Raw genomic sequence first — 25,999 nt, forward strand, 5'->3', positions numbered from 1 at the left:
ACTATATCCATGATTTCCACATAGCCTTAGAGCTTTATCCAAGTTCAGCAGCCACCGCTAATCAAATGCCGAATGTCCGGATTCGGATCGACTCGAGTATGCTCGAGGTTCGCTCATCTCTAATCTGGAATGAACCAACAGGTTCAACCCCCCACGGACTAAACCACTTCACAAACAGGTATATTAGAATAATAAATACTGAAACCATAGCAAATTAAGAACCCAAGGAAAAATGGAGGGGGTTGGGATGATACCATGAGGCCCAATGTAAATTAGTAAGAGTAAATGCATACTGTTATCCATGAGACTCAATATCACAGTATAATACAATTTAGTGCAGCCTAAAACTCTGCAAGGACATTCAGAAACATTCCTGAAGAGTTCTTTATAGACTAGCCAGACGATTTCACTTGTGCTTTGGTTAATAATACAAAATGGTGTTCATTTGATGTGCTGTGATGAAGTCTCACATAGTAGTAGATTATAATAGGTCCACTTTGGGCGGTATCCTGGGGCCCATGGGAGGTACAGGGTGACCAGTCTGGGATGGGGGCATGGGGATACAGGGTGACCAGTCTGGGGTGAGGGTGTGGACACAAGAGAGCAGGGTTATTAGAGCAGTGTACGTTATGTATGTGAGGAAAGGGGGTATTTAGGTGCAATTTGGGGTCTCAATTAATTTTGGGATCCAGTGTCTGTATTTAAGGGTCTGGTTGAGGTCTGGAATAATGTTGTGAGTAGTTACGGTAGTATATTATTTTATACTTTATCCCCTTAATGACACCTGTCTCTAGCCTTGCGCCTTGACCTAAAACTTCATTCCACACAAATCAATTTTATTCATCTCCCACGAGGAGGCAATCACATTGGACACATTCAGCTAACAAGTTCTGAATGCCATGGGACAAGCGGTGCAGTCAGCACATAGGCCTTTCCAGGCTGGTTTTTAGACATCCGTTCCAGAGATCTCAGCCAGGTTCTCAAATGGCATAAACCTTATTTCATATCTACAAACTATTATTCTCTAGCCAGGTTTTAACTATGTCAAAGTTTTTATCCATCCATCTGATGTTCTCCTCCATAGTCTCTCTTGCTTGCTGGACACACTGAAGCTGGGAGCCGTTTTCTTTCAGCGATTCAAAAAAATTAGTTACCTAAAAAAAAAAGAAATTAAGAGTAGAAACCATCTTCTTATTGACCAAAAATGAGACTTAATCGAGATATGAGGGTAAACACTTAAAAAAGAAAAAGCTTTTGACAGCCTTATGGTTCACACTGAGTAAAACAGGTGGAATTCCGCAGCAGAGCCCCTTGCCGCGGACTCCACTTGGAATCCTGCCTGCCTCAGTGTGTCAATGGAATGCCTTGCATACCTCTGCTCCCCACCACTCTCCGCTCAAAGAATTAACATATAAAAAAAGAGCTGAAGCGGGGGGAAAAATACCCTCTTACCTCTGCCAGCCATTCCTTTGTAGAAAATAGTTTTGTTACACCAACAACCATGTCCCCAATCGTATGGGATCCCAACTCAAACCTGAAACATAAAAAACATTCAATACAGAACATGCCTCGTATGAAAGTGACAACAGAGGATTATAGATGATCAAACAGTGGAAAATCTTAGGTTCTATAGAATTCGAACCTCGTTGAAGCTTCCGCATTTCAGACAACCCGGGTACTGCCTGGAATTCCGAGATACAGCCTATTACCTAGGCTGAATCCCGGAATTCCAGGCAGTACCTGGGCAGTCTCCTCCTTCCCCACGGACCGGGAAGGTATCGGGAATCAAATACGGAAGGTTCAACAAGGTTCGAGTTCTATAGAACCTAAGATTTTCCGCTGTTTGATCATCTCTACAGAGGATAAGGAAGACTCATACTTTTGGATGAGCTGATGCCAGTTAGTCTTCAGAAATTTCCAAGCCATCAAGTGACCCACTTGGTTCCTGCTCACAGAGACAACGATATGTGGCAGTTCTTGAGATTTCACAAGGTCTCCTTTCAAAGCTTCATCCATAAGCCTAGACAAGATGGCAAACATATTATATCGACAACATATAGAGCGGGCAACTTACAGGTGAATACTGTAGATGTTAGAAATGTTTTAATTTTTTGGTGGACAATAGTATATAAAAAGTGCAAAATAAATTATTACCACTGCAGCTTATCCAGATCCTGAGTAAGAGTCAATGCATACTCAATAAGATGCATTTCACCGGTTGGGGCCGTTTTATATTTTTCAAACAAATAGTCCCAACCTTCAGATGTCTGAGCACCGACAGCATAAACAGCTAAGACAACATCACGTGGCAAACTGGGGGGAACAAAAAGTGGCCAGGTTACAAGAGGAAGAAGGACATAATCCAATAAAACAGACAGTGGCATAACTACAGTATATAGGGTGCAGAGCATGTGGTCGCACCAGACCCCTTTGTTCTATGTGAGAAAGGCAATAATCTGAGTTATTTGGTAATAAGATGGCAGCATCTGAGTAATATTTTAGATATTAAACTTTTGCTGCCTGTGCTGTATGTAAATCAAGTCACAGAGTTACAACAGTTGTGAGCCAGGAAGTAGTCTCTGAATTTCTCATCCCCCTGCTGCAAGCACACCTCCTGCCTGATGACTGACAGCCGATGTCAGGGAAGGTGGGCTATCAATCATGGCACAGGAGGCATGCTTGCAGCAGGAGAGAGAGATTATTGAAGGCAGATGGGTCCTTGACTTATTTCTTAGCACTTACAGTATATCTCATTATATCTTGGCACTGAATTGCAATACAAGTGGTATCTGTGGATTCAAGGTATGAATCCCTACAGTACACTTTAATTTTTGGCATGTTGCTGATAGATCCACTTTAAGTTAATCACTTGGTGTGAAAAACATATTAGAGATTTCCAGTAATACAAAGTAATACACACATATATTTTAGCCCCCTACAGCAGCTCTATCAGTAGCACAGTCTAATAAACCTGTTTATATGAAAGGATTTGGGATGATCTCAAAATTGTCAATTATGTAGAAACCTTAATGAACCATTGGATTCCTTCCAGTTGTTGAAATACTTCTCGGCCTTCTGGACACAAGGCTGGTATTTATGGAAACAACCAAACATGAGGAGAGAACTGCGAAGCATTCGCTCAGACACGGTACCATCATCTGTCCACGACTGGGCATCTATGAGATTGCGGATAAGTTTTAAAATATAAGCCTGTAGGGAAAAAAGGTACAATGCAATGAGATACAACCCACTACAGCACATGTGTATGAATGTTCTAGGCAAACAATGAATTATCTAGAATTACTTTCATCTGCTCTTCAGTCTCCTTCATGTCTCTCTTTTCCATTAGTTTGTATAGAGGGACCAGTTCATCCATGCCTTGAAAGACTGGCATGTTCCGATCTTCCTTTGTCAGGTACATTGTTAAGCTGAGAGCTTTGTCAATTGGTAGGCGATCGATACTGAGAAGCAAAAACATCTTCTATATTACATATATCCTGGAGTGGGATACAGGTGGCACTGGCAGTATACAGTGTATATGTAATTTTTGCAAACTTTCAGTTTTTATTAAAATGTACTTAGTAAAAAATGTATTTAGTAAAAAATTTAGTAAATGTAAATTTATGTGCAACAAATAAGCCAGTATAAGACTACATTTAATAAAAAAAAAAAAACGGAATACTTTATATAGTGTATGCTAGTTTTCTAAAAAGATACCGAATGCATAAGGTTGGTGAAATATCCTGCCCATCCAAGAAGTAGAAGACTTTTTGTTGACCTGTTTACCTCACAAGTTGGAAGGCATTGTTGATGAGACTGGCGCGGTCATTGCTGCTAATAGCTGTGTGATTCTCCTTTAAGAGTTTTATCAACACATCCCAGCCACTATCTTCATAATGAACAATGTAGTAGCCGTTCATTCCCACATTGAACTTGATCCATTCAACTTCTTCTGATAGGACCAGCACATCTGGAAGGAAACAAGTCATCACGCCATGTGACTAGATACACCTTTATATTATGTTTACCAGGTATATGGCAGAAAGTTTGCTATCACACTCCTGACTCATTCTCCTGACTGGCGGGAGTCTCAGCAGTTATACCCCACCCAATCACATAATTGAATTAAAATAATTGTATAATTTTTTTTTTCAACCATTTTACAATAAAGGGGTACTCCCGTGTTTTTTTTCCCCCCAGTAATTGAAACACATTACAAAGTTATATAACTTTGTAATATGCTTCAATCACCTATCTGTCCCCCTTCCCTATGTTTTCCCCCTCAACCTCCCACCAGGAAGTGAAGTAAACTCATTCTTACCTAATGACTATTGACCCCAGGCTGCTCTGTGGCAGCCATTTTGTGACAATGACATCATCAAGAGGGAGGCGGGTCTAAGCCTTGTTAAGCCAGCCTCCCTCTGTCAAATGGCTCAGGTTGCTCAGCTCTGATTGGCTGAGCAAGCTGTAAGCCATCTAACAGTTCTACAGAGTCAGTAAGACATCACAGGAGACAAAGTGCATCATGGGAAACCCCAAACCAGAAGTGAAGAAAAAATAAAGACACCAACTGGAGCTTCAGGGACCCGTAAACAGCAGGAAATTCAAACAGAGACAGACTCAGGAGGGATGGTGTGTAAAAAAATGTTTATGATTGATTGTTGTTTTTTTTTTTTTTTTAATCAGTGCCGGAGTACCCCTTTAAGTGGCAGTAGGAAGGGGCAACGGGCCTCTCTGCTGCCACCAACGTTTGTGTTGAGAACTGCAGGGCCCTTTAGGCCTTTGTCCCCACTCTGATCCAGTGTTGTCTCACAAACAATGCTGCAGATCCCCCCCATGTACTGTATATTCTTATGATATGCAATACACAGGAAAGGCTCGCTATCAGCAGGACAGTGTGTGTGGCACCCTCTGCAGAGCAAGGGATGGTTGCAATTAGTGCTATTACTACTAATGGCTCTAGCAGACACCCTCCACTGTGTATTGTATATTGTAATAACAATATACAGCACACAGGTGGGGAGCTCTGTATCTGTAGCATTGTGTGTGGAAGCACTGGATAAGAGCGGAGGAGCAGGGCTTGGACAGCCTGCACATCCTGACATGAACGTTTGTGGCAACAGAAGGACCCCTTTAAGAAATGAACACTGCTATGATTGGTTGCTATGGGCAACAAAGATAGATTTGTAAATCTTCCAAATGCATTTGTCAATTTTAGTGTATTGTGCCCTCTGCCTCTCATCTACTCACAGTACATTACCATGTGTTACTTACCTTTCTTGGTTTTAAGCAAAAATCTTTGAACGTCGTTTGATTTACTAGTGATATACGTCAAAGGGATATGCCATAACATCCTATAGTAATAAAGAGATCAAATACAATTGTGTTAAAACAGTATATTACAACCTGCATTACTATGGCCATCTAATACATCTAATACAAGTGTCACAAATGCTGAGATGTTTAGCTTTCTTTTCTGTGGAAAGCTGCTCAGTAACACCCTCCATTTCTGCAGAAGTGACACAGCAGGAATAATGTGTTCACCTGAAATTAGTTAGAAAAATGAATTTAACAAAATATTCATACAGGATGGCTACACTGTGGATTTTCTACTGTGGATTTGGATGTGGGACATCTGCAGTAGCAGCAAGGTAAATGGGATTTGTAGGAATATCATCCACAACCTATATTAAAAAAATAGCTTAAAAACAATTGCACATAAAGTGGCAGATATAGATACAAACATGCTAAGACATGTCACTTCTTTGAGTGGAGAACGGGGGCAGCGGAGGAGCGCGCACTCTCCCATAGACACACTGACACAGGCGGGATTCCGGTGCGGAACTCTGCCTAATTTACTCATTGTGACCATTCCCTAATAAAATATAGAGAGGGGAAAAAAGTCCCCATACACCTTAACTTTTGTTGGCCATACCCACCTCTCATATAGTGTTCGGCCATCAGTATAATATATATAGGGCTCTCCCGACTGTTCACTGACAGATGATGTTGGTGGTGATAGGGATGGGGCGTAGTGGAAAATCACTGCCTGAACTCTTTGTTCTGGGAGAGATAAATCACAGTCAGAGCTCTCTGGCTGCGGTTTACCCCTCCCTATAGAAAACACAGGAACGTTCAGCCATGCCAAACATTACTGTGTATGGGGAGGAGGGGGGCCAGGTGGGAGAGATAACCAATGGCTCAACAATTGTTCAGCCGCCAGTTATTGAAGGCGTATGACCACCTTAGTGGACAAGGTGCCACCAATGCCACTAGTAAAATTTTACTGTACACTTTACCCTGCTGATTCTGCATATTTGGCTCCTTTCTGATAATGCTCTTGTTGTAGGTAGACATACTTTGCTTTTACTGTGACATAAACTAATGGAAAACCTTTCTGTAGTGTCCATGTGTTCATCATGGACTGGACATCGATGACATTATTATCTGTCCAGTGCTGTAAGAAATAAACAAAGATCACATCACACCTCGCATCAGTTATTTCTAGAAATGTCAGCAATGTGTGGTGCCTGCTCGACCGGTCACTTGCTAGATGGTACTGTGTGACTCCACACTGAGTCCCAGTAAAATAAATAAACTCTTTCTTTACTGGTAAATCTTCTGTGATACAAGTGAATCGTATAATACAGACTTGACTTCACTAGATCTGCACTAGAACTGTCGAGGTAGAGAGGAGAGTAGCAATGCTGACTTGGTGGTGTTCTGAGAAGAGTAGAGAGAGTTCAGAGGAGTGGAGTAGGTCGTGAGAGTCCCAACCCAATGTAGTACTGTGGTCTGCTTGAACTTTAGGAGAAGAAGAAGAATACTTGAAAAGAATACTTGAAAGGAAAAGAATACTTGTGCCCGTTTTTCAACCTTTGTTGCTATACCACCTTTTGCCCTGCAGTGTTGAGTTACCCGTCCTATCAGGGAGACACAAGCCCCATTCCTAGTTACCTGAGTTGAGCGAAGTGTCCGAGCGTGTCCCGTTGCGAGATAGAGTACGTAGGCTCTTAGCTGCTTTGCTCCATCTGGATCAGTTCCTCTACTTTTGGATACCGTTTTGCACTGTTTTTAAAGGGGTAGTGCGGCAGTAAAGAATTATTCACAGAATAACACACATTACAAAGTTATACAACTTTGTAATGTATGTTATGTCTGTGAATGGCCCCCTTCCCCATGTCCCCCCCCCCCCCATCCGTGTACCCGGAAGTGTGGTGCGCTATACTCACCTGTCACATGCCGACACTCGTCTCCGATCTTCATTCAGTGACGTCTTCTTCGGCCGGCCGGCGAACAGCTCCGTCTGTTCTGAATGCCGGACGCCCTCTGCAGCGTCATCCGATGCTCAGCCGCGATTGGCTGAACATAACTGTGCTCAGCCAATCGCGGCTGAGCACAGTTGTGACGCGGCGGAGGGGGGGCGGGCGGCAGCGACTCGGCCGTCCGTCCGTCCGAAGATGACGTTTGGCACAAAATGGCGGACGGCCCTCGACACGGATCAGGTAATGTATAATGCACCAACACTTCCGGGTACACGGGTGGGGGTGGTGGGACACGGGGAAGGGGCGATTCACAGACATAACATACATTACAAAGTTGTATAACTTTGTAATGTGTGTTATTCTGTGAATAATTTTTTAGCGCCGCACTACCCCTTTAAGATGTTCACGGCATGGGTGGGGGTGATCTCTAACTTGTCCTTTCTTTAGATGTTTATCACTGCAAGTTGAGGATAAGTGTTGCTTTAAAGAAAGCCTCTGTGTTCTCCAGAGGGGTACACTACAGCTGGTCTGTCCCGGACAGGGAACCTGGCAGAGCCAGGGTCCTGGCTAGCTCGGCAGGGATGCCTGATCTGTGTGTCTTGCTCCACTGAGAAACAAAGAAGGACTGACTAAGTGTGGGTCTACACTTCGGCTGTATTCCCACATTCTGTGTCCCTCACAAAACACGGACGTGGAATGCCTGTAACGGACTCTCCCCCCGCCCGGGCAGCATCTGTAATTAGATGCTGAGAGTGGGGGAACTGTACAGATATGTGCCGCGCTGTAATGACAGCACCACACGGCTGATTCATTACAGCACGCCGCATATCTGTACATTTCCCCCTGCTCCCAGCATCTTATCACAGATGCTGTCCGGGCGGGGGAGACTCTGTTACAGGCGTTCCACGTCCATGTTCCGTGAGGTACACAGAACGTGGGAATACAGCCTTCCTCTCCCCATGTGACAATTTCCTACAGGGTGTATACAACAGCTCCTGTGAGTGGAGAAGAGAGTGCAAGAAGAAAGGAGGATAAAGATAGGTAGAAGAAAAGAGTAACTCTCATTGGTGTGCAGATCACAAACAAAACAATAACCCTTAGTTCACTACAGCTGTGCAACAGTTACAAGTATACAGACAGTGACCTCTTGTGGCAAAACTCAAATATACACCTTCATTACCACATTGTTTCTTACAGGACAAGGCTTTTGAGAGGGGTGTTCAAGCTAGCAACACCCACAAATGTATTGTGTGATGTGATGCCGTTCTTGTTGTTTTTGCCATTCGTTGTAGTTGGGTAGTGAAGTGAACAGTACAGATGTGCTGTAATATGGACATACATAATAAATGGCTTAATCTCTAAAGGGATAACCATATGATTACGTACAGATTTTGCTTGGCCTTTTCTGCAGAATCCACTTGTCTCCTTATTATCACTGGCAGAATCTTCTGAAGGACAAATCTGATGGATGGAAACAAAGACAGTGAAGCTTCTCCGAAGCAGAGTTAATGTGATGCATTTTCAGCCATTTCCTTTGAGAAGACCACTTATTAATGCAATTTTGGGTGGTTTTCTGAAATAGGTTTCATTTTATTAGTAATAATCTTGTAACAAGATAAAAGTTATAGGCAGTGAACTTACATCGGTCATGCTGAGCCATAAGTCCTCATTCTTTGCATTGCGATAACTAAAGCGCTGCAAATACTGAATAATACCAGCTTCAAAGCTCTCAGAACCCATGTAGTCGTGTAACATATGCAAAATACATGCACCCTGTAACATAGACATAGGAATTAATGTGTGGAAGATTCTGTAGTTTAGTCATATAAAAGTTATTCAGTACTAGGCAGGTGGTCTTAGTCTAGACTAAACTGGGAAATTTTTTCTAGGGGGAACATCATAGCAGTATGTAAAAAGATCATATAGGACATACAGTAATCCACATATTTAATGAAGTTAGCCATTTAGTTAGAAGTTAGGCCTCAAATACTTGAGCACTGAGATAGAATACTATGGTCTTATGTCCAGAAGGTATGTATTGTGAGGAAGTCCAATGAGTAAATGAGAAACTTTCATTGGGGTACAGGGGAATCTGATAAAGAAAAATGCAACCTCTATGGTAGATCATTTTACTTGGGATACCAAAAAGTATATCCTGTAGTAAAAGGTTTGGTATATAAGAATGGCACTGATCATGATATGTTACCTTATCATAGGAGACCTCATCAAACATCTCCATTATCTGTTCAGGATTCTCCACAGTGGTGGAAACAGCATGGGAAGAGTTTAAGGAGTCGACTTCCATAGCTCCAAAACATTTGTCTAAAAACGTGTCATCCTGCAGAGAAAAAACAGCTTAGCGTCATCTAAACCACAACATCTCTGTGACCAAAATCACCCAAAATACATCATACATTTTGTTCCTGCAAAGGGCATCTTACAACCATATTTCTATATTTCACAACCTTCATCCATACACGTCTATATAGACTCTTCCGTCATGTAACCTAAATTCCTGTATACTTATTATATTTTACATCCTCTCTAATATTAGTAGTTAGGCTAGGTTTACACTGAGTTTTTGCTTTCTGTTTAACATATAAGTTTAAAGGAAAAAAAAAACAGATTGGTAGAAACAGATGTTGTTGTATGCCATACTGCAGCATCAGCTTGCCAAAAAAACTGAAATGGATCCTTATTCAATTTTTTTTTTACATATACAAGAACACAGTTGACCACACTTTTATGTATGCATGGATGCAAAAAAAAACAGTATGAACCTAGCCTTACAGTTCCTCTCCTATAAAGTAGGCTCCCATGCCATAGTTATGACTCCATTGTATTTAGGCTGGCAGCACATCCCCCACCTGTCTCTGCTGTATTCTTTGATAGATTAAATTGACCAAATACTACAATATTTCTTGTGCCCATAGTTGGCCAGTCTGTGTTCTATGCATACACTTTAAGAAGTCATAGAAAATAAACTTACAACTTGCAGTTCTGGATAAGTAATGTTGACAGAAATATACTCCATGAACATCGCAAATCCTTCTTTCAGCCACAGATCATTCCACCACTCCATTGTTACCAGGTTTCCAAACCACTAATGAAAAATAGAATCACAGTAATCACTCACAGTATTATCTCCTAGCTACTGTGGCACTGTACATTAACTTCTAGCAAAGTCTATCCCAAGGGTCAGGACTGCCCTCACTCAATGCATCAACCTAATCTGTATCCTCTAGTCACAGGTAAAATTAAAGACTGCAATGGAGCTTAGATCTCACCGACTCTGTGCCCTGCAGTTCACTCTTATAAACCACAACCCACTATTGTCAGGGCCGTATTAACAGCTGCTGCTGCCCTAGGCACTAAACCTGAAGAATCCCCATCTTGCTGAGCGTGGGGGAGAGTGGTTTTGGCCACATGCATTTCTCTACATGTAGAAACATTGTCTGAATTGTGTTTTTCATGTTTTTTAACTGCTTAAAACATAAACAAATTTTCACATTGAATCAATGATTACTGCAGTCTGCATAGTGTCTAGATTGGCACATAATAGATACGGGCATCATATTTTACACTGGCACACCAGAACTGAACAATACTGCCATACTGTGACTGGATAATACCCCCACACCAGACCTGAACAATTCCCCTGAATGGGGGGTGGGAGGCTATAAAAATAAAAACAAACAAAAAGTTGTTTCCTTCCCCCTGCTTCCTGGTGCTGCCCCCCTGCAAGCTGCTGCCCTAAGCACTGGACCACGGGTGCCTAATGGTAAATATGGCCCTGACTATAGGCCTGGCAAGTGGCAAGGTCTTCAGCATGGGAAGGCACCATGCTGTTTGCCGAGAGGCTTGTAGACTGCATCACTGAGCAACATGGGAATGTGGTTAGATGAATATTTTTACTATTTGTTATTTGTTTTATGTACACAGGGTTTGCCACTCTGCTCGGGGGCATTATTACCTAAATTGATGGCCAGGGGCACTAAGACTGTCTGGGCACTGTTTACTTGCCACCATTTTGCACATAATCAACTATTTTCTGGGGTACTTTTGTAGCAGTATCTATCAGCACTGTCGGAGGCACTATCTGTTTAATTGCACTAATTATATTAGGGGGCACTGTGGATATTTTTGGGGTGACTATAGATGTCAACAATATGCTTGCAATAGGGCATTTCCGTGCACTGGGCAGGTACACCATTGGGGGTTGAAGAAGGATTACACTTTTAGTTTTAAGAATGGGGAGTTTGTGTTGAAAGGTGAGGAGGAGGATAAAAAAGAGAGGGAATCTAGACAGCAAACTCTGCGGAGAAGAGTCATTACTGGAAGTATTATGGCACTTTAGACTTAGAGCCCTATTCCACCGGACGATTATCGTTCAGTTTACCATTAAATCGTTCGAATCTAAACGATAATCGTTCGGTTCAAATGCAGTTAACGATTAATGACCGAACGAGAAATCGTTGATCGCTTTATTAGACCTGGACCTATTTTTATCGTTGCTTGTTCGCAAAACGTTCGCATTGAATAAGACGTCGTTCGGTCGTTGGCAGTAGATACGAACGCAATAGAAAAGAAATAGCGAAGAAAAAACGATCGCAAATACGATCATAAGTAACGATTATCGTTCCATGGAAATGAGTGAACGTTTTCAGGTCTTTCGCAATAGCTGTCATTTGAGAACGTTAATTATTAACGATTATGCCAACGATAATCGTCCGGTGGAATAGGGCCCTAAGTGGAGAGGATGACTATAGTACACATCAGAGACTATTTGCTCAATAGAAAAAATGTGGACATATTGGTGTACGTCAGACATTTGATATACAATGACTATGAGTGTTGAATATGATAATATAGGGTAATGGAATGCAGTCAATTATTTTTAGCAGTAGCAGCTATATTTATATAGTACTATATATTTCGAGAGAATAGTAAGCTGATATCAAAATGCACACCACTGACCTGGTGAGCCAACTCATGAGCAATGATCATTGTAATATAGAGTTTACTAGAGGCTGTGGATGTCTTGGGATCATACAGCAATGCAGACTCTCTGTACGTCATGAGCCCCCAGTTTTCCATTGCACCAGACTGAAAATCAGGAATTGCTGCAAGATCTAAATAATTTAGATAAATGTATAGTATCATCATAAAGGAGAAAAAAAAGACACATTCTAAAAAGCATCTGTCAATCTCCTGATACTATACCTTGCTTTGGCATAGGGTATGGTATATGGAAATATTCTTCATAAAAATCCAGAAGTTTTACAGCTGCATCTAAGGCATACACGGCGTGATCTATTTTATGTGGAACAGTGTAGACGGATATCTAGAATAAAAACACAGAAGCTATATTATATTAATAACCATGAGTTTACATAAATGAATAACCTTAAAGGCGTAGTGCGGCGCTAAACATTTATTCACAAAATAACACACATTACAAAGTTACACAATTTTGTAATGTGTGTTATGTAAGTGAATGGCCCCCGTCCCCATGTTCCCCCCCACACCCCGGAAGTGTGGTGCATTATACTCATCGCATCGATTGGCTGAGCATAACTGTGCTCAGCCAGTCGCGGCTGAGCAGCTGATGACGCGGCAGAGGGGGGCCGGCATGAGGGACGGCTGGAGAGGTTCGGCCGGCCTCTCGAAGATGTCGTCATTGTCACAAGATGGAGGCCTGGGGTCGACACAAATGCGATGAGTATAATGCACCACACTTCCGTGGTGGGGGGGAACAGGGGGATGGGGCCATTGACTTACATAACACACATTACAAAGTTGTATAACTTTGTAATGTGCGTTATTTTGTGAATAAATGTTTAGCGCTGCACTACCCCTTTAAGCAAAAAGGAGCAGTCTATACAAAGGATATGATCTATTTCTGACCTATACTGATCTATATCTGACCTATACTAATTGTCAGTTTGGCTCATCCGACCCATGGTCTGGCTGGGGTTTGTGGCCATAGTACACAGTAAAAAATACATCTGTAATATGTATATGTTGCTCCTGAGCCACTGTTTGGTGGCCATAATTTATACAGCATACTAAGCTGGCCATTTGTATAGTGCTATATTATAGGTATCAGGAAACATGTTCTATCATAAAAAATGATGCCCTTTGCTGGCATTTTTTTGCATTCTACCCCATAAACATAATAAGACTCAAATATGTAAAAAAGAGAGAAGTAAATCCAGGAAATAAAAGATTGCATCGCTATGGTTAAAGTAGCTAACAGTTTGTGAACCTTTACCTTGACACCATGGTTTGTGACCTGACTGATTGACCTGAAGTCCGAAACGATGAATGCCACAAGGTAGGTGCTCATCTTCATCGTGACATCAAAGTGGTCTTCTAAGAGCCCATCACCCACAGGTACAGTCTTCACCTGGGGAAGGAATGATCACAGTCTGGTGAATGTAGAGTCCATATGTGTTTTCTCAGTGACAAATCCCACAACAGGGGCGAGAGAAGCATACAATCATATACAACCCCTTCTCTCCAAGCTTAGACTAGACCACCTCACTCAAATCTTATAAGCCACCTATAACTGTGAGCTGAATACGTGATAGGTAGAAATAAATGAACCTGGAGCATGCTCGAGTAGATCCGAACCTGAACTTTCGGCATTTGATTAGCGGTGGCTGCTGAACTTGGATAAAGCCCTAAGGCTATGTGGAAAACATGGATATAGTCATTGGCTGTATCCATGTTTTCCAGACAACCTTAGAGCTTTATCCAAGTTCAGCAGCCACTGCTAAGCACATACCGAACACTTGGGTTCGGATCGACTCGAACCCGAACCCTGTTCGCTCATCTCTAGTGATAGGTCCACCCACTCATACTGCGCAAAAAAAAAAAAAAAATTTATGTAAATGTGGCTAAATAAGATTAAAATGTACAATACGGGTTACTATTGTCCTATTTCAAAAACTGCTCCTCTGTGTACGCCCATTAACAGAGCTATCTTTCTATTACTTATTTCTATTCAATAAATCCTTTAACGTTACTCTCAGTATTTATTATTTAGCTGTATGGTGAATTGCTGACGCTATTATTGGTAACAAGGAAATACTTACTATAGGCATGTTGGACACGGCATTGTGTTTTGCTTCCCTTCGAACTTTAATGGAAAAACGAGCTTTAAATGCAGGTTCATCAAAACACGGGAAAGCCATACGGGCGGCTGTAGGTTCAAACTGGGTGGATGCAAGGATCCTGGCAGAGAAAAAGTGTAATGTTTTGATTGCACAACAGATAAGTCCTATTAAAGGGGTTGTTTACCAAATTTTTTTTTCTTCCAAATCAACTGGTGCCATAAAGTTCCAGAGATTTGTAATTCACTTCTATTAAAAAATCTTAAGTCTTCCAGTACTTATCAGCTGCTGTGTGTCCTGCAGGAAGTGGTGTTTTCTTTCCTGTCTGACACAGTGCTCAATGTTGTCTCCTCTGTCCATGTCAGGAACTGTCCAGAGCAGCAGCAAGTCCCCATAGAAAACATCTCCTGCTCTCCAGACTGGAAATAACACAACTTCCTGTTGGGCATACAGCAGCTGATAAGTACTGGAAGGCTTGATATTTTTTTAATAGAAGTAAATTACAAATCTCTGGCACTTTATGGCAGCAGTTGATTTGAAAAAAAAAAATTTTTGGTGTACAACCCCTTTAACTAAAAGTAGAGTAAGAATGCTTAGGTGTCATGCACATGTCCATGATATACTGTCCAGAAACTGACTGTATATCACAGAATGAACTCAACCTCTTATAGAACTTGTGGCATCATAATTCATTATGATGCCGGGAGCTTCAAAACAGTTAAATCTCTGTGCTACTGTACTAACACAGCCATGTCAGTTCAGCAGCAAAGAAATGTAACTGTTTTAGAGCTCCTGGCATTATAATAATTATGATGTCAAGAGTTCAGTCCATGATATACAGTCAGCTTGCGAACAGTATATCAGTATATACTGCTATGTGTGTCCTTACCCACTGCTGAATAGCAGGCTTACCTGATCTCTCCATCTGGGGCTCTGTAAGAGCCTTTATAAAACCCATGGAAGCTGTCAGAGAGGTTGGCCTTGTAGGTAATATACAGAGTATAGTTTTCTCCAGGGCTCAGTAGATCAGAGGCTTGAAGTGCGATTTGTTCACTTGCAGGATGTTCCAGAAAGTGTAAATCTTGCTGTACAAGCCCATTCCCCCTTTTTCTTTCCAAACTTGTCTTGGTTATGAGCAGATTCTTACTATGCAGAATGACAGAATTAGTCGGCTGTCTAACAACAACTGTGATCTTGGCGAGGCCGGAAAATGTGAGCGTGGTCAAGTTTGGGTGTATGGAGAGGTCATAGTGCAAAGGGACGACAGATTTGGGCAATCTAAGATCTTTCCAGGGAAAGACGTCCTTAGCATTGTTCTCAGTTGCCTTAGCCACAGAGCAAAGTGTCCATAGGAAGCATAACGTTCCAGGCCAGAATATAAGCTTCATTGCTCCCTTCATCTTTATGGGTGGTTTTTGATCCACAATTTGATCATATAGGAACCTTTGTTATATAGAAACCTGAAAGAAGAATGACAGTCACAAAAAAGGACTCTTATCTAGAAAAACAGAAACGGCATCTTACCCACATGTAGGGTGCATACTGGTGCGGCAGACGACATACTGTAGTTTACAAACTGAATGGACAAAGCTAAAACGCAGATTTTTTACAGTGGCTGTATCAGTACAGTAGCGCAAAGAAGATACATTATGTCGAGAGGTTCATGAATCCAGTCTGTTGTACATATTCACCCTATATCTGGAGTTTAAATGGCAAAGATTTTTCGAAAGCAGATTTCAAATCTGTATGTTAGAAAAAAGGTGAAGTGCTAATTATTGCCTGGTTTCTGCATTGAGGGAGCTTGGGTTGGAGGACATGAAATTAAACATAAATGGGGCAAATTAATGTCAAAACCAGGACAAAATCCACTGCATGCAAAGTGAAAATCAGCAGGCATAAGAGACTTTTACAGCTATGAACCCCAACATGTTCTTACTAAATTCTCTGCATCTGCTTATTTACTTATTTTTTATTTGTTCCAGTTTGGATAAAGGTTGGAACAGTTAGAAGGCGCTGCATTAAACTAATGTTACTTAAGGTCTATATTAGCGTTGCCTGAGAGCTGAACAGATTGATGCTATATATATTTTACTTATTTTAGCTGATACACCTTTTACATTGTTTAATACACCCTATGGCTATGTTCACACTACGTAAGAGACCGGCCGTTCTGTGACCCCAGCCGGGTCATGGAACGGCCGGTCTCTGCCTGGATCATCCCGGGCCGGTACTTAAGTACCGGCCAGATGATCTCTCTGGCCGTAGCTCAGGGCCCCGGGCTGCCGCCCGAAACGCCCCTGTTATAATCCACTACTGGTGCCCGCATCAGAACCTCCCACAGCACATAATGAAGCAAGTGGCCGGAGCCGCTCGCTTCATTGTGTGAACTCACAGGGTTTCCTACGGCCGCAATTCATTGAATTGCGGACGCAGAAAACTGACATGCCGGTTATTTGCGGCCCCATATATGCCCCGGCCGGGATCCCACAAAAGATAAGGCTATGTCCACACCTCACAAAGAACGGCTGTTGTTGCCACGTAGTGTGAACATAGCCTTATTTTGTGGCATAATTCATTTTGTCTAATGTTCTTTTATGTTTACAAGAAATATGAAATCTTACTGAGTGATCCTTGTACATTGCATTGGTCTAATGATGAGCTGTTCTTCTCCTCTATAGGACTCTGCATGGAGACATTCTCCTCTACAAGTGGTTCTAGGGGAGAATAGCTCCATACACAGAGACGGATTAAGTATGCCGGAAGGTCACATTCATACACCATGTACAGTGGGGGCATGCGGAGGCAAACAGAAGCATGGTATAGGCCTCATGCACCTCTATTAGGGCTCAATACAAAATAAAGCCATAATACAACTAAGTACATGAGCTGCAACCACTGTTCCCACACATTATAGTCCATGTTACATTACATACACAGACAACACTATACTTTATGCCTCCAGGGACAAGCCATGGATCTATATACAGTATAATATACATATATATATATATATATATATATATATATATATATATATATAAAATCACATGCAGCCTGCAGAGTGCACCAGGTTACAGCATGACAGACCTGGGGATTTCCAAGAGCCACAATTCAATGTGATTAGAAGCAATGCCTGCTGGCTGCTAAACGTAATATATAAAGATGGCCAACATAATGTCAGAATGACGAAGGCCGTAAGGTGGCAGCCATTTTGTTTGCTATTACCAATAAATATGCTAATGAAGAAATGTATTTTTTCCTGAGAATCGTGCCTGTACTACAGGTTACACACCCAGCAACAGCCCTGAACTAGTATAACAATACAATGCGGACGTGTAAAGCAACTCCAGTGGTTACAGACACAGAACAATGAGTCCATAGATACACACCTGTAGGCGTCTAGGGAGGAGCTCCCCTACTGGAGGAGGCAGAACTCCTATGTGATGTTCAGGGCTTACACATAAAGGCGAGAGTAATGGTCCCTCCACGTAGTCTCCACAATACTCTGACAGTCCAGCTCCGTACACTTTTACTTTCATTCCCCAGCTGCTGAATGTACAGGAACTGGGGGCCGGGCTGCTGTGTGATCGTAATATAAAGCAAGCATCTATCTATAGCACACCACCACTCACAGCCCAACATTTAGGGGTCTCAGAAACATACTGTATTCCAAGATGCACCTGATGATAAGACGCACTAAGGTTTTAGAGGGGAAAAATGGGAAATATCCTTCAATGAGCTTTAAAAGGCTATATCTCATTGAGGGTTAAAGCGACTCTGCACCCACAATCTGTCCCCCCCAAACCATTTGTACCTTCAGATAGCTGCTTTAAATCCAAGATCTGCCCTGGGGTCCGTTTGGCAGGTGATGCAATTATTGTCCTAAAAAACAACTTTTAAACTTGCAGCCGTGTGCCAAACAGCCGTGGCCAAGAGTATCTGTGCCGTAACTTTGCACCACCCCTCCGTCCCTCCTCCCACCCTCTTCATCATTAGGAATGCCACTGCAGTGAACACTGCACAGGTGCCTTAACAATCCAGCCCATGTGCAGTGTTCACACAGCTTATGAATAGGAGACAATCTGCCCGAAGCATTCCTACTGATGAAGAGGAGGGATGGAGAGGTTGTGCCAGCCAAATGCATACACAATCTAGGCCACGCCAATTTGACATAGGGCTGTAAGTGTAAAAGTTGATTTTTAGGACAATAACTGCATCACCTGCCGAATGAACCCCAGGACAGATCTTGGATTAAAAGCAGCTATCCAAAGGTACAAGCGGTTTGGGGGGGGGGGGGGGGGCAAGATTGTGGGTCGCTTTAACTCATTGGCACCACTGCTCCCAGGACACTAATTCTGCTGGGTAGCTTGCTAGAGGGTGGGGGAGGAGGGACTCCACAGTGCTGTGCCACCATGAGCACACATTTTTAGAAAAAAAAATAATAGCTAAACCTAAGGTCAGCTCACAGATATGGAAGAATACAGGTGCCAGCTGAAGCAGCAGCCTCTGACAGATCATCGCAGCGGCTGCAGGACATCCACTCATCCAGCTGCTGCTGCTTCAGCGGACACTTGTCTTCTCCAATGTCTGTTTGCTGTTTGTTTTTTTATTAATTTGGTGCTAGCCGCTGCTGGATCAGAGGGCAGTGCAGGCCTGACGAATGGTACTACTCGCAGTGGGGACACGGCAGGTGAATCTTGGCACTGCAGGATCAGCAGCCAATGGAGGCCAATGGGTCGGCAGACTGGAGGAGGCTTCCCGGAGCTGAAGCAGGCCGGTGGCCACGTCTCAAGTGTCCTGGAAGGGTAGTAGTGGCAGCATTTGAAGCTGGATCAGTGTCCTGCACTGGAGAAGGCTGGCGGCGATGTCATCTGGATAAATCATCTGGATAAATGGCTCCATCTGAATTTGCTCTAGTTCTGTGTTTCCACCCCAGCCCTGTGTCCATGTTACTCCAGTCATGTGACCACCATCCTTTTCAGTGCTCCATGTACCTGTTCCTGTAAAGCCAACATGACTAATCTGGAGACCATGATCTGGGAAAAGTACTTAAGAAATGTCTACATATCTTTGCAAAGTGGGCAAACCAAGGGACTTTTTTGTATTTTGCACACAACAACATAGCCAACACTAAGCCAGTGAAAAATACTGATAAAATTAACCTGTAAGTGTAGAAAATAACTAGAAATATTTTGAACCTATTTTACAATTAGTTTATTGTTTTATGTTTACTCTGATTTTATTAGAATTTTGTGTAGAATAGCAGAAAAATTAACAACACAAACAGAATCACATTCAATGGGTCAGAAAGCCAATACAAAATAAAGCTTGCGCCACAGATAGTGGCCTCCAGCGAGCAGTAGGGCACAATAATAAAAAGAGAACAATCAAAACATAACATTATGGTCAGCACAGTATAAAATAAACCCTAGCGGTCCCCATTCCGCTGATCCACATGAGGCTAAATCTGAAACCAAAGAGTAAACCATATATGAACTACAAAACACAAAGGAATAACGGACAGACACCACAAAAGAGAAGAAAGGAGAGAAAGACAAGGGAAAGCACAGAGGGATATGCCGGGAAATCCAGAGATTCACCATCAATTCACCTTAGGGTCTCTACAAAGCCTGGGGCCTCTACGTGGAACGTCCACGCTGTCCAGACCTTCTTGAAAGCGTCCACTCGGCCCTGCGCCTCGGCCACCATCTCCTCCGCACGTTGAATAGCACACAGCTCTGCGAACCATTCTTGTAGGACAGGCGAGACTGCCGTCCTCCAATGGCGAGGTATTACAATTCTAGCAGCTGTAAGAAAGTGTCTCAGCACGTCCTTCTTGAGAGCAGACAGGGTACCGGGCAACAAGGACAATAGAGCGATTTGGGGGGAGTTGACAACACGTTTCCCAGAGAACTCCTCATAAATTCTGAAGACCCCCTCCCAGAAGGGTTTAATACGGGCACAACCCCACCATATGTGCAGCAAGGTCCCCTCCTCTTGGTTGCACCTCCAACATAAATCAGACACCTCAGGGTACATGCCATGTAGCAGAGTCGGGCAGCGATACCAGCGGGACAAAATTTTAAAATTTTTCTCTTTTGCATGAGACGCCATAGACATGCCATGAGCAAAAGTGCACATCTTAATGATCTCCTCCGCAGTGAAAGAAACTGCTAGATCTCTTTCCCAAAGGGAGAAGTAAGAAGCCACGCCAGGGTTGCTGAGAGACATGAGCATACTATAGAGTTTAGATAGCACCTGGGTGCCACCATCTGATGCTAACGCCCAGTGGTCAAAATCTGTCAGGGAAAGGTCCAATGCCGCACGCACGGTGGGGGTTTGGAGAAAGGACTGCAATTGATTATGCGCCATCCAAGACAAAGCTCTTGCCGGGTTGGCCTCTCGTAGGGTCTGCAATGAAGGGAGACTCCCATCAGGCACAATCTGATGTAAGCGGGGGTCAGTGTCCCTGTGCCACAGTAGAAAAATCCCCGTCTCCAGCCCTGCCGGGAAAGCCGGATTCCCAAACAGAGGTGTCATGGGGCCAGGCCGAAACGAGATGCTGAATTGCCGCACCCACCTGTCCCATATGTGAAAGGTGTGTTTAGCAAGGAATGGCCATCCCGCTAACGTTTCCCTGTCTAATGGAAGTATCCATAGAGATGCAAGTAGATTACTCGGGGCGATCCTCTGTTCCAAACCCACCCACCGTTTGACAGCCCCCCTGTGCGCCCAGTCCAATGTCCTGGTCAGCATCGCGGCCTCGTGATAAAGGCGAAGGTCCGGGAGACCCACCCCTCCATCAATTTTAGGTTTCGTCAGGGCTAGTCGGCTCAAACGTGGTCTGCTGCCTCCCCAGACATACAGGGTGAAGGCTTTTTGTAATGTGCGGAAATAAGCCACGGGGACACTGATAGGGACTGTTTGGAATACGTAGAGAAAGCGGGGAAGGATGTCCATCTTGAGGACGCTCATCCTACCAAACCATGAGAGAAATTGTCTGTGATAGGATTGTAAACGGTCTAACGTTTTCTTTTGCAAGGGAACATAGTTCAGGGAGAACAGCAGGTCCAGCCTATTCGGAATCTGTATGCCCAAGTAAGTGATGCTATCAGATTGCCAGCGAAAGTTAAAGTTAAATTTCAACCGGGCCAAGTCAGGTGCTGGTAAAGAGATATTGAGGCCTTCCGTCTTAGACAGGTTCACCTTAAAGTTGCTAAGCCTTCCGAAAGTCTCCAATATCTTTAAAATTGAGGGCAAAGATGTGTGCGGGGATGTCGCGTAAAGGAGCAGGTCGTCCGCATATAAGGCTAACTTATGGTGATCCTGCCCAATTACCATTCCCGTAACATTCGGGTCACTGCGCAGGGAAACCGCCAAGTGTTCCATGGTCAGTACATACAGGAGAGGAGACAAGGGGCACCCCTGACGTGTACCATTCTTGATGTGGAAGACCTCCGACAGGACCCCATTGGCTCTGACACGGGCAGAAGGATGAGTGTAAAGTGCCATGATTTTGCCGACAAAGGCAGCGCTCAGGCCTATTTGCGTCAGGGATGCCGTCAGGAATTTCCAATGGACCCTGTCGAAGGCCTTTTCCGCGTCGACTGAGATCAGACACAACGGGGTCTTAGTGCTGTGAGCATGAGCTACAAGAGAGATGGTGCGTATGGTATTGTCCCTTGCCTCCCGTCCCGGAATAAAACCCACTTGGTCCAAATGGATCACCTTTGAGATTACAGGGTTCAAGCGGGTTGCCAGCATCTTTGAGTACAGTTTAATATCACAATTGATGAGAGATATTGGGCGGTAACTGCTACATTGGGTCTCATCTTTCCCTGGCTTAGGCAGGACCACCACATGAGCTTCCAACGCCTGTTTCGGAAATTGTACACCCGCTGAGACAGCATTAAAGACCTTTGTCAGGAAAGGAAGTAGGCAGCCCTTGAACTTTTTGTAGAACACTGCCGTAAAGCCATCAGGCCCCGGACTTTTGCCATTCTTGGAGGCTGCAATAGCTGTCCCCACTTCCTCCTCCGTAAAAGGCACATCAAGGCTCTCCCTAGTGTCATCATCCACCACGGGCAGGGCCGTCTCTCTCATATAATCCGATAGCTTATTGTCAAGAACCTCCGCCGAGGCATCATCATAATGTCCAGATATAGAATATAAGGAACTGTAGAAGTCTTTAAATGTGTTGGCAATAAGCCTCGGATTATGATGAACCACACCATTTGTGTCCTGAATAAGGGGAACATAGGTAGGAGCGTTCCGTGGATGGATGTACCTCGCCAGAGCTCGACCGCATTTATTAGCTTGAGCATACAGATACCCTTTGAATCGCAATTTATTGGCTACTTCAGTTTTCAGCACAAGATCCTTAATTTGTTCCCTGACCACAGTCAAGGCCTGGAGAGTGGCAATGTCTAGGGTGCGTTTATGTGTGGCCGTGAGGTCAGACAGGGTAGCCAGAAGTTTACGGAGCTTAGCGCCTCTCTCTTTTTTCAATCGAGCCCCATTTTGTATAAGAACTCCACGGAGGACACATTTTAAGGTTTCCCACTGCATAGGGAGGGATGTGGGGTCTCCAGCATGGATTAAAAGAAAGTCTGAAATGGCAGATTCTATTGCTGTCCTGCACACCACATCCTGTAAGAGGGTTTCATTGAGGCGCCAAGACCATTCTCTGGGTGCGCCGTCAGGCTGAGTGAGAGAAAGGAAAACAGGGGAGTGGTCAGACCATAAGCCCGTGCCAATCGAAGCGTATGGGGTGTGCATGAGAGCATGTTGTGAAAGAAAGATCATGTCCAACCGGCTGTATGATTGGTGTGCGGGGGAGAAATAGGTGTAGTCCCTATCCTGAGGGTGCAAAACCCTCCATGTATCAACCAATCTCTGTGTGTCTAAGGCTCTCTTCGCCATGGTCAAGGATGACCTAGGGACCACCGATTTCCCAGAGGAGGAATCCAGTGGAGGCTCCATTGTCATGTTAAAGTCTCCCCCTAGGATGAATATACCGTCAATAAAATGGTCCGTCTCGAGGAGGATATCCCTAAGCGCTCTGCCTTGGTCAGAATTGTGGAGGTACACAGTACCCACAGTGTACAGTGTGGAAGCAATCGTCAATTTGAGAAAAGCGTACCTACCCCTCGGGTCTATGAGTGTGTCAAGAAGGACGTGCTGAAGAGACTTGTGGACGCCAATGGAGACACCCCTAGACTTCGAGTCTGGATTGGTGCTGTGGAGGAAGTAAGGAAAATGGTGGGACTGCAGCCGAGGCACATGACCCGTGCGGAAGTGAGTCTCCTGTAGGAATAGAATATGTACACGTTGTTTATGCATAGAGTATAACACACGAGATCTCTTAGCCGGCTCATTGAGGCCCCTGGCATTATAAGAGGCGACTTTAAGCGTAGACATCTGGGCACCCGGACGAGGGAAAGGAAGGAGGGGAAGGGAGGAAAGGTAGACACGTAAGTAGAGACAGAAAACAAAACAAAAGACGTACGACACCAAAGGCCACTTGTAGTGACAATCAAATAGCAAAAACACAATACAAGCAGAAACACAATACAAGCAGAAACACAAATAGAGAACACGTATTACAAGGAACCTAAAGGAGATCCCTTGCACTATGGAGACCTAGGCTCCACAGGTAGACCAAAAGTCACGGCGACAAAGGCGCCGACACTATATGTGAGCTTGACTGACAATAACAGACACAAAACTCCCCAGAAGGAGGACAGCTCATACTAAATGTAATCTGAATCTCCCCCCCACCCCACCTCACCCCCCCCCCCGGCCAAAACCCCGAACCCAACATAAAGAGCATATCAACACATCACATCTGAGATGGGTACATATGGTAACCGAGAGCACAAGCAAACTAATGCCAACTATAGTGAACAAGACTAATGGAGCCCTAAGCCCCCCCCTTTAGTAACATATAAGGCAACATGACTGAGTACCCAATCTGAAAGGTAGGAAAGGCACAGTAACCACCCTGCTACATAGTGAAAAACGGGCAGCAGGCAAAAGGAGAACAAACGGCCAGTCAATGGCTAAAGCTTAACAGTCTCGCTCAATCCTTGTAAAGCGGGGATCCGCGTGCTGTGCATCATCCCTCGTCCTCCAAGTCCCTGGAACTGAGGCACACTGGACCAATCCGGTAGCCGCACCATAGGCAGATTAAGATTAGCGAGAAATTCAGGCAAGTCAGCTGGATCTTTAAGGACATAGCGGCGGCCATGGAGGCGAACAACAAGCTGAAACGGGAAGCCCCATGCATATGGTATTTCCTTCTCCCGCAGCAATTCCAACAATGGTCGTAAAGCCCTCCTCTGGGACAGCGTATGTCTGGAGAGGTCTTGAAGCAGAATCAGAGGAGCACCATCAAAGTCCACCGTGTCCAATTCCCGTGCTTTGCGCATGATCTCTTCCTTTATGGCATAATGATGCAGGCGGCATATGACATCCCGTGGTCTGGTAGGATCTTTGCTAATGGGCCCCAACGCCCTGTGCGCCCTGTCGATTTCAAAGTCATCAGTTACCGGGCGGTTGAGCAGTGAGCTGAAAATCCCCTGTAAGGAAGGGATGAGGTCAGGTGTTTTAGTTGCTTCGGGCAGACCTCTAATTCGAATGTTGTTCCGCCTGCTGCGGTTTTCATTATCGTCATGTAGCTTATAGAGCTGAGCAATATGATAGTCATGAGTCTCTACTTTGCTAGAGATATCAGCCACTTGTGTGGATACTTGCTTTTGGTCTGCCGCCAGCTCCTCAACCCTATCCTCAGTCATCTGGATGGCCGCTTTAATGGAGCTCAGCTCCTGCCTGTAAGATCTTTCCAGTCTCTGTACAAATCCCTCCATTTCTGCCCTCGTGGGTAGCTGTTTCACATACTCCTGCCAGTCCCATGTAGGAGGGGGAGAGACATGTGGCTGTGGGGCCTGCTCCATCTCTACAGCCTGAGAGGAACCAGCCAGCGCGGGAGAGGATAAAGATGGCGCCTGCAGGCTCTCCTCACGTGGTGCAGCGGCGGCGCCGACCGGGCCCGGGCTGACAGTGGGCATAGAGCGGACCGGAGGAGAGATCGGGTCGGCACCTACCGTGCCCGCTGCTGAGCGGAGGATGCGGCTGATCTCCCGGCTTCTGTCCCTCAGGAGCCGCGTGCCGCAGCTCTGCTGCTGCGCGCGCTGCGGAGTGTCCGGCGTCCGGACAGAGAAAGCCGTCCAGGCTGCGTTGTCCTTGCCGGGAGCGGGTGCGGCGGGTGCTGGGCTGTCTCCCGGTCCTTTTCCCAAACATATGGCCGGGGGTGAGAGGGGGGAGAGCGGGGAGAAGAGCTAGTGCGGCCTCCTTACAGCGGGAGCTCTGCAAGAACACGTCCTCACGCCGCCATCGCCAGGCCACGCCCCCCCTAGTTTATTGTTTTAAAGGCACACTGTCACCTCCAACCTATCCCCCTAAAACCCCTTAACTTACATTATCTTTAAATGGGATAAAGGATGCTGATTCCACATCTGTAATTTGTAGCTTTCTTCTCTTTTGCATTTCATCATTGTACGCCTACATACTGGGCATGTTGATGCATAGAGATGACTACTGAGCTGTAGACTATAA

General features: G+C 44.4%; 1 protein-coding gene across 1 annotated transcript; it reads right to left on the minus strand.

Moving 5' to 3' along the window:
- Positions 1–571: 571 nt before the first annotated feature.
- On the minus strand, positions 572–15,791 carry LOC138786166 (endoplasmic reticulum aminopeptidase 1-like). Its single transcript, XM_069962954.1, has 18 exons — positions 15,296–15,791; positions 14,366–14,504; positions 13,540–13,674; positions 12,489–12,609; positions 12,243–12,397; positions 10,255–10,368; positions 9,472–9,603; positions 8,907–9,038; positions 8,652–8,726; positions 6,300–6,457; positions 5,275–5,354; positions 3,787–3,970; positions 3,305–3,461; positions 3,026–3,210; positions 2,155–2,313; positions 1,880–2,020; positions 1,453–1,534; positions 572–1,154 (listed from the first exon to the last, which is right to left on the minus strand). The coding sequence occupies exons 1-18, from the start codon at positions 15,781–15,783 to the stop codon at positions 1,008–1,010; spliced, it is 2,784 nt and encodes a 927-aa protein (XP_069819055.1). The 5' UTR covers positions 15,784–15,791; the 3' UTR covers positions 572–1,007.
- Between the last annotated feature and the right edge of the window lie 10,208 nt (positions 15,792–25,999).

Source organism: Dendropsophus ebraccatus, chromosome 3, assembly GCF_027789765.1.
Source record: "Dendropsophus ebraccatus isolate aDenEbr1 chromosome 3, aDenEbr1.pat, whole genome shotgun sequence".
In the NCBI taxonomy this organism is placed as follows: Eukaryota; Metazoa; Chordata; class Amphibia; order Anura; family Hylidae; genus Dendropsophus; species Dendropsophus ebraccatus.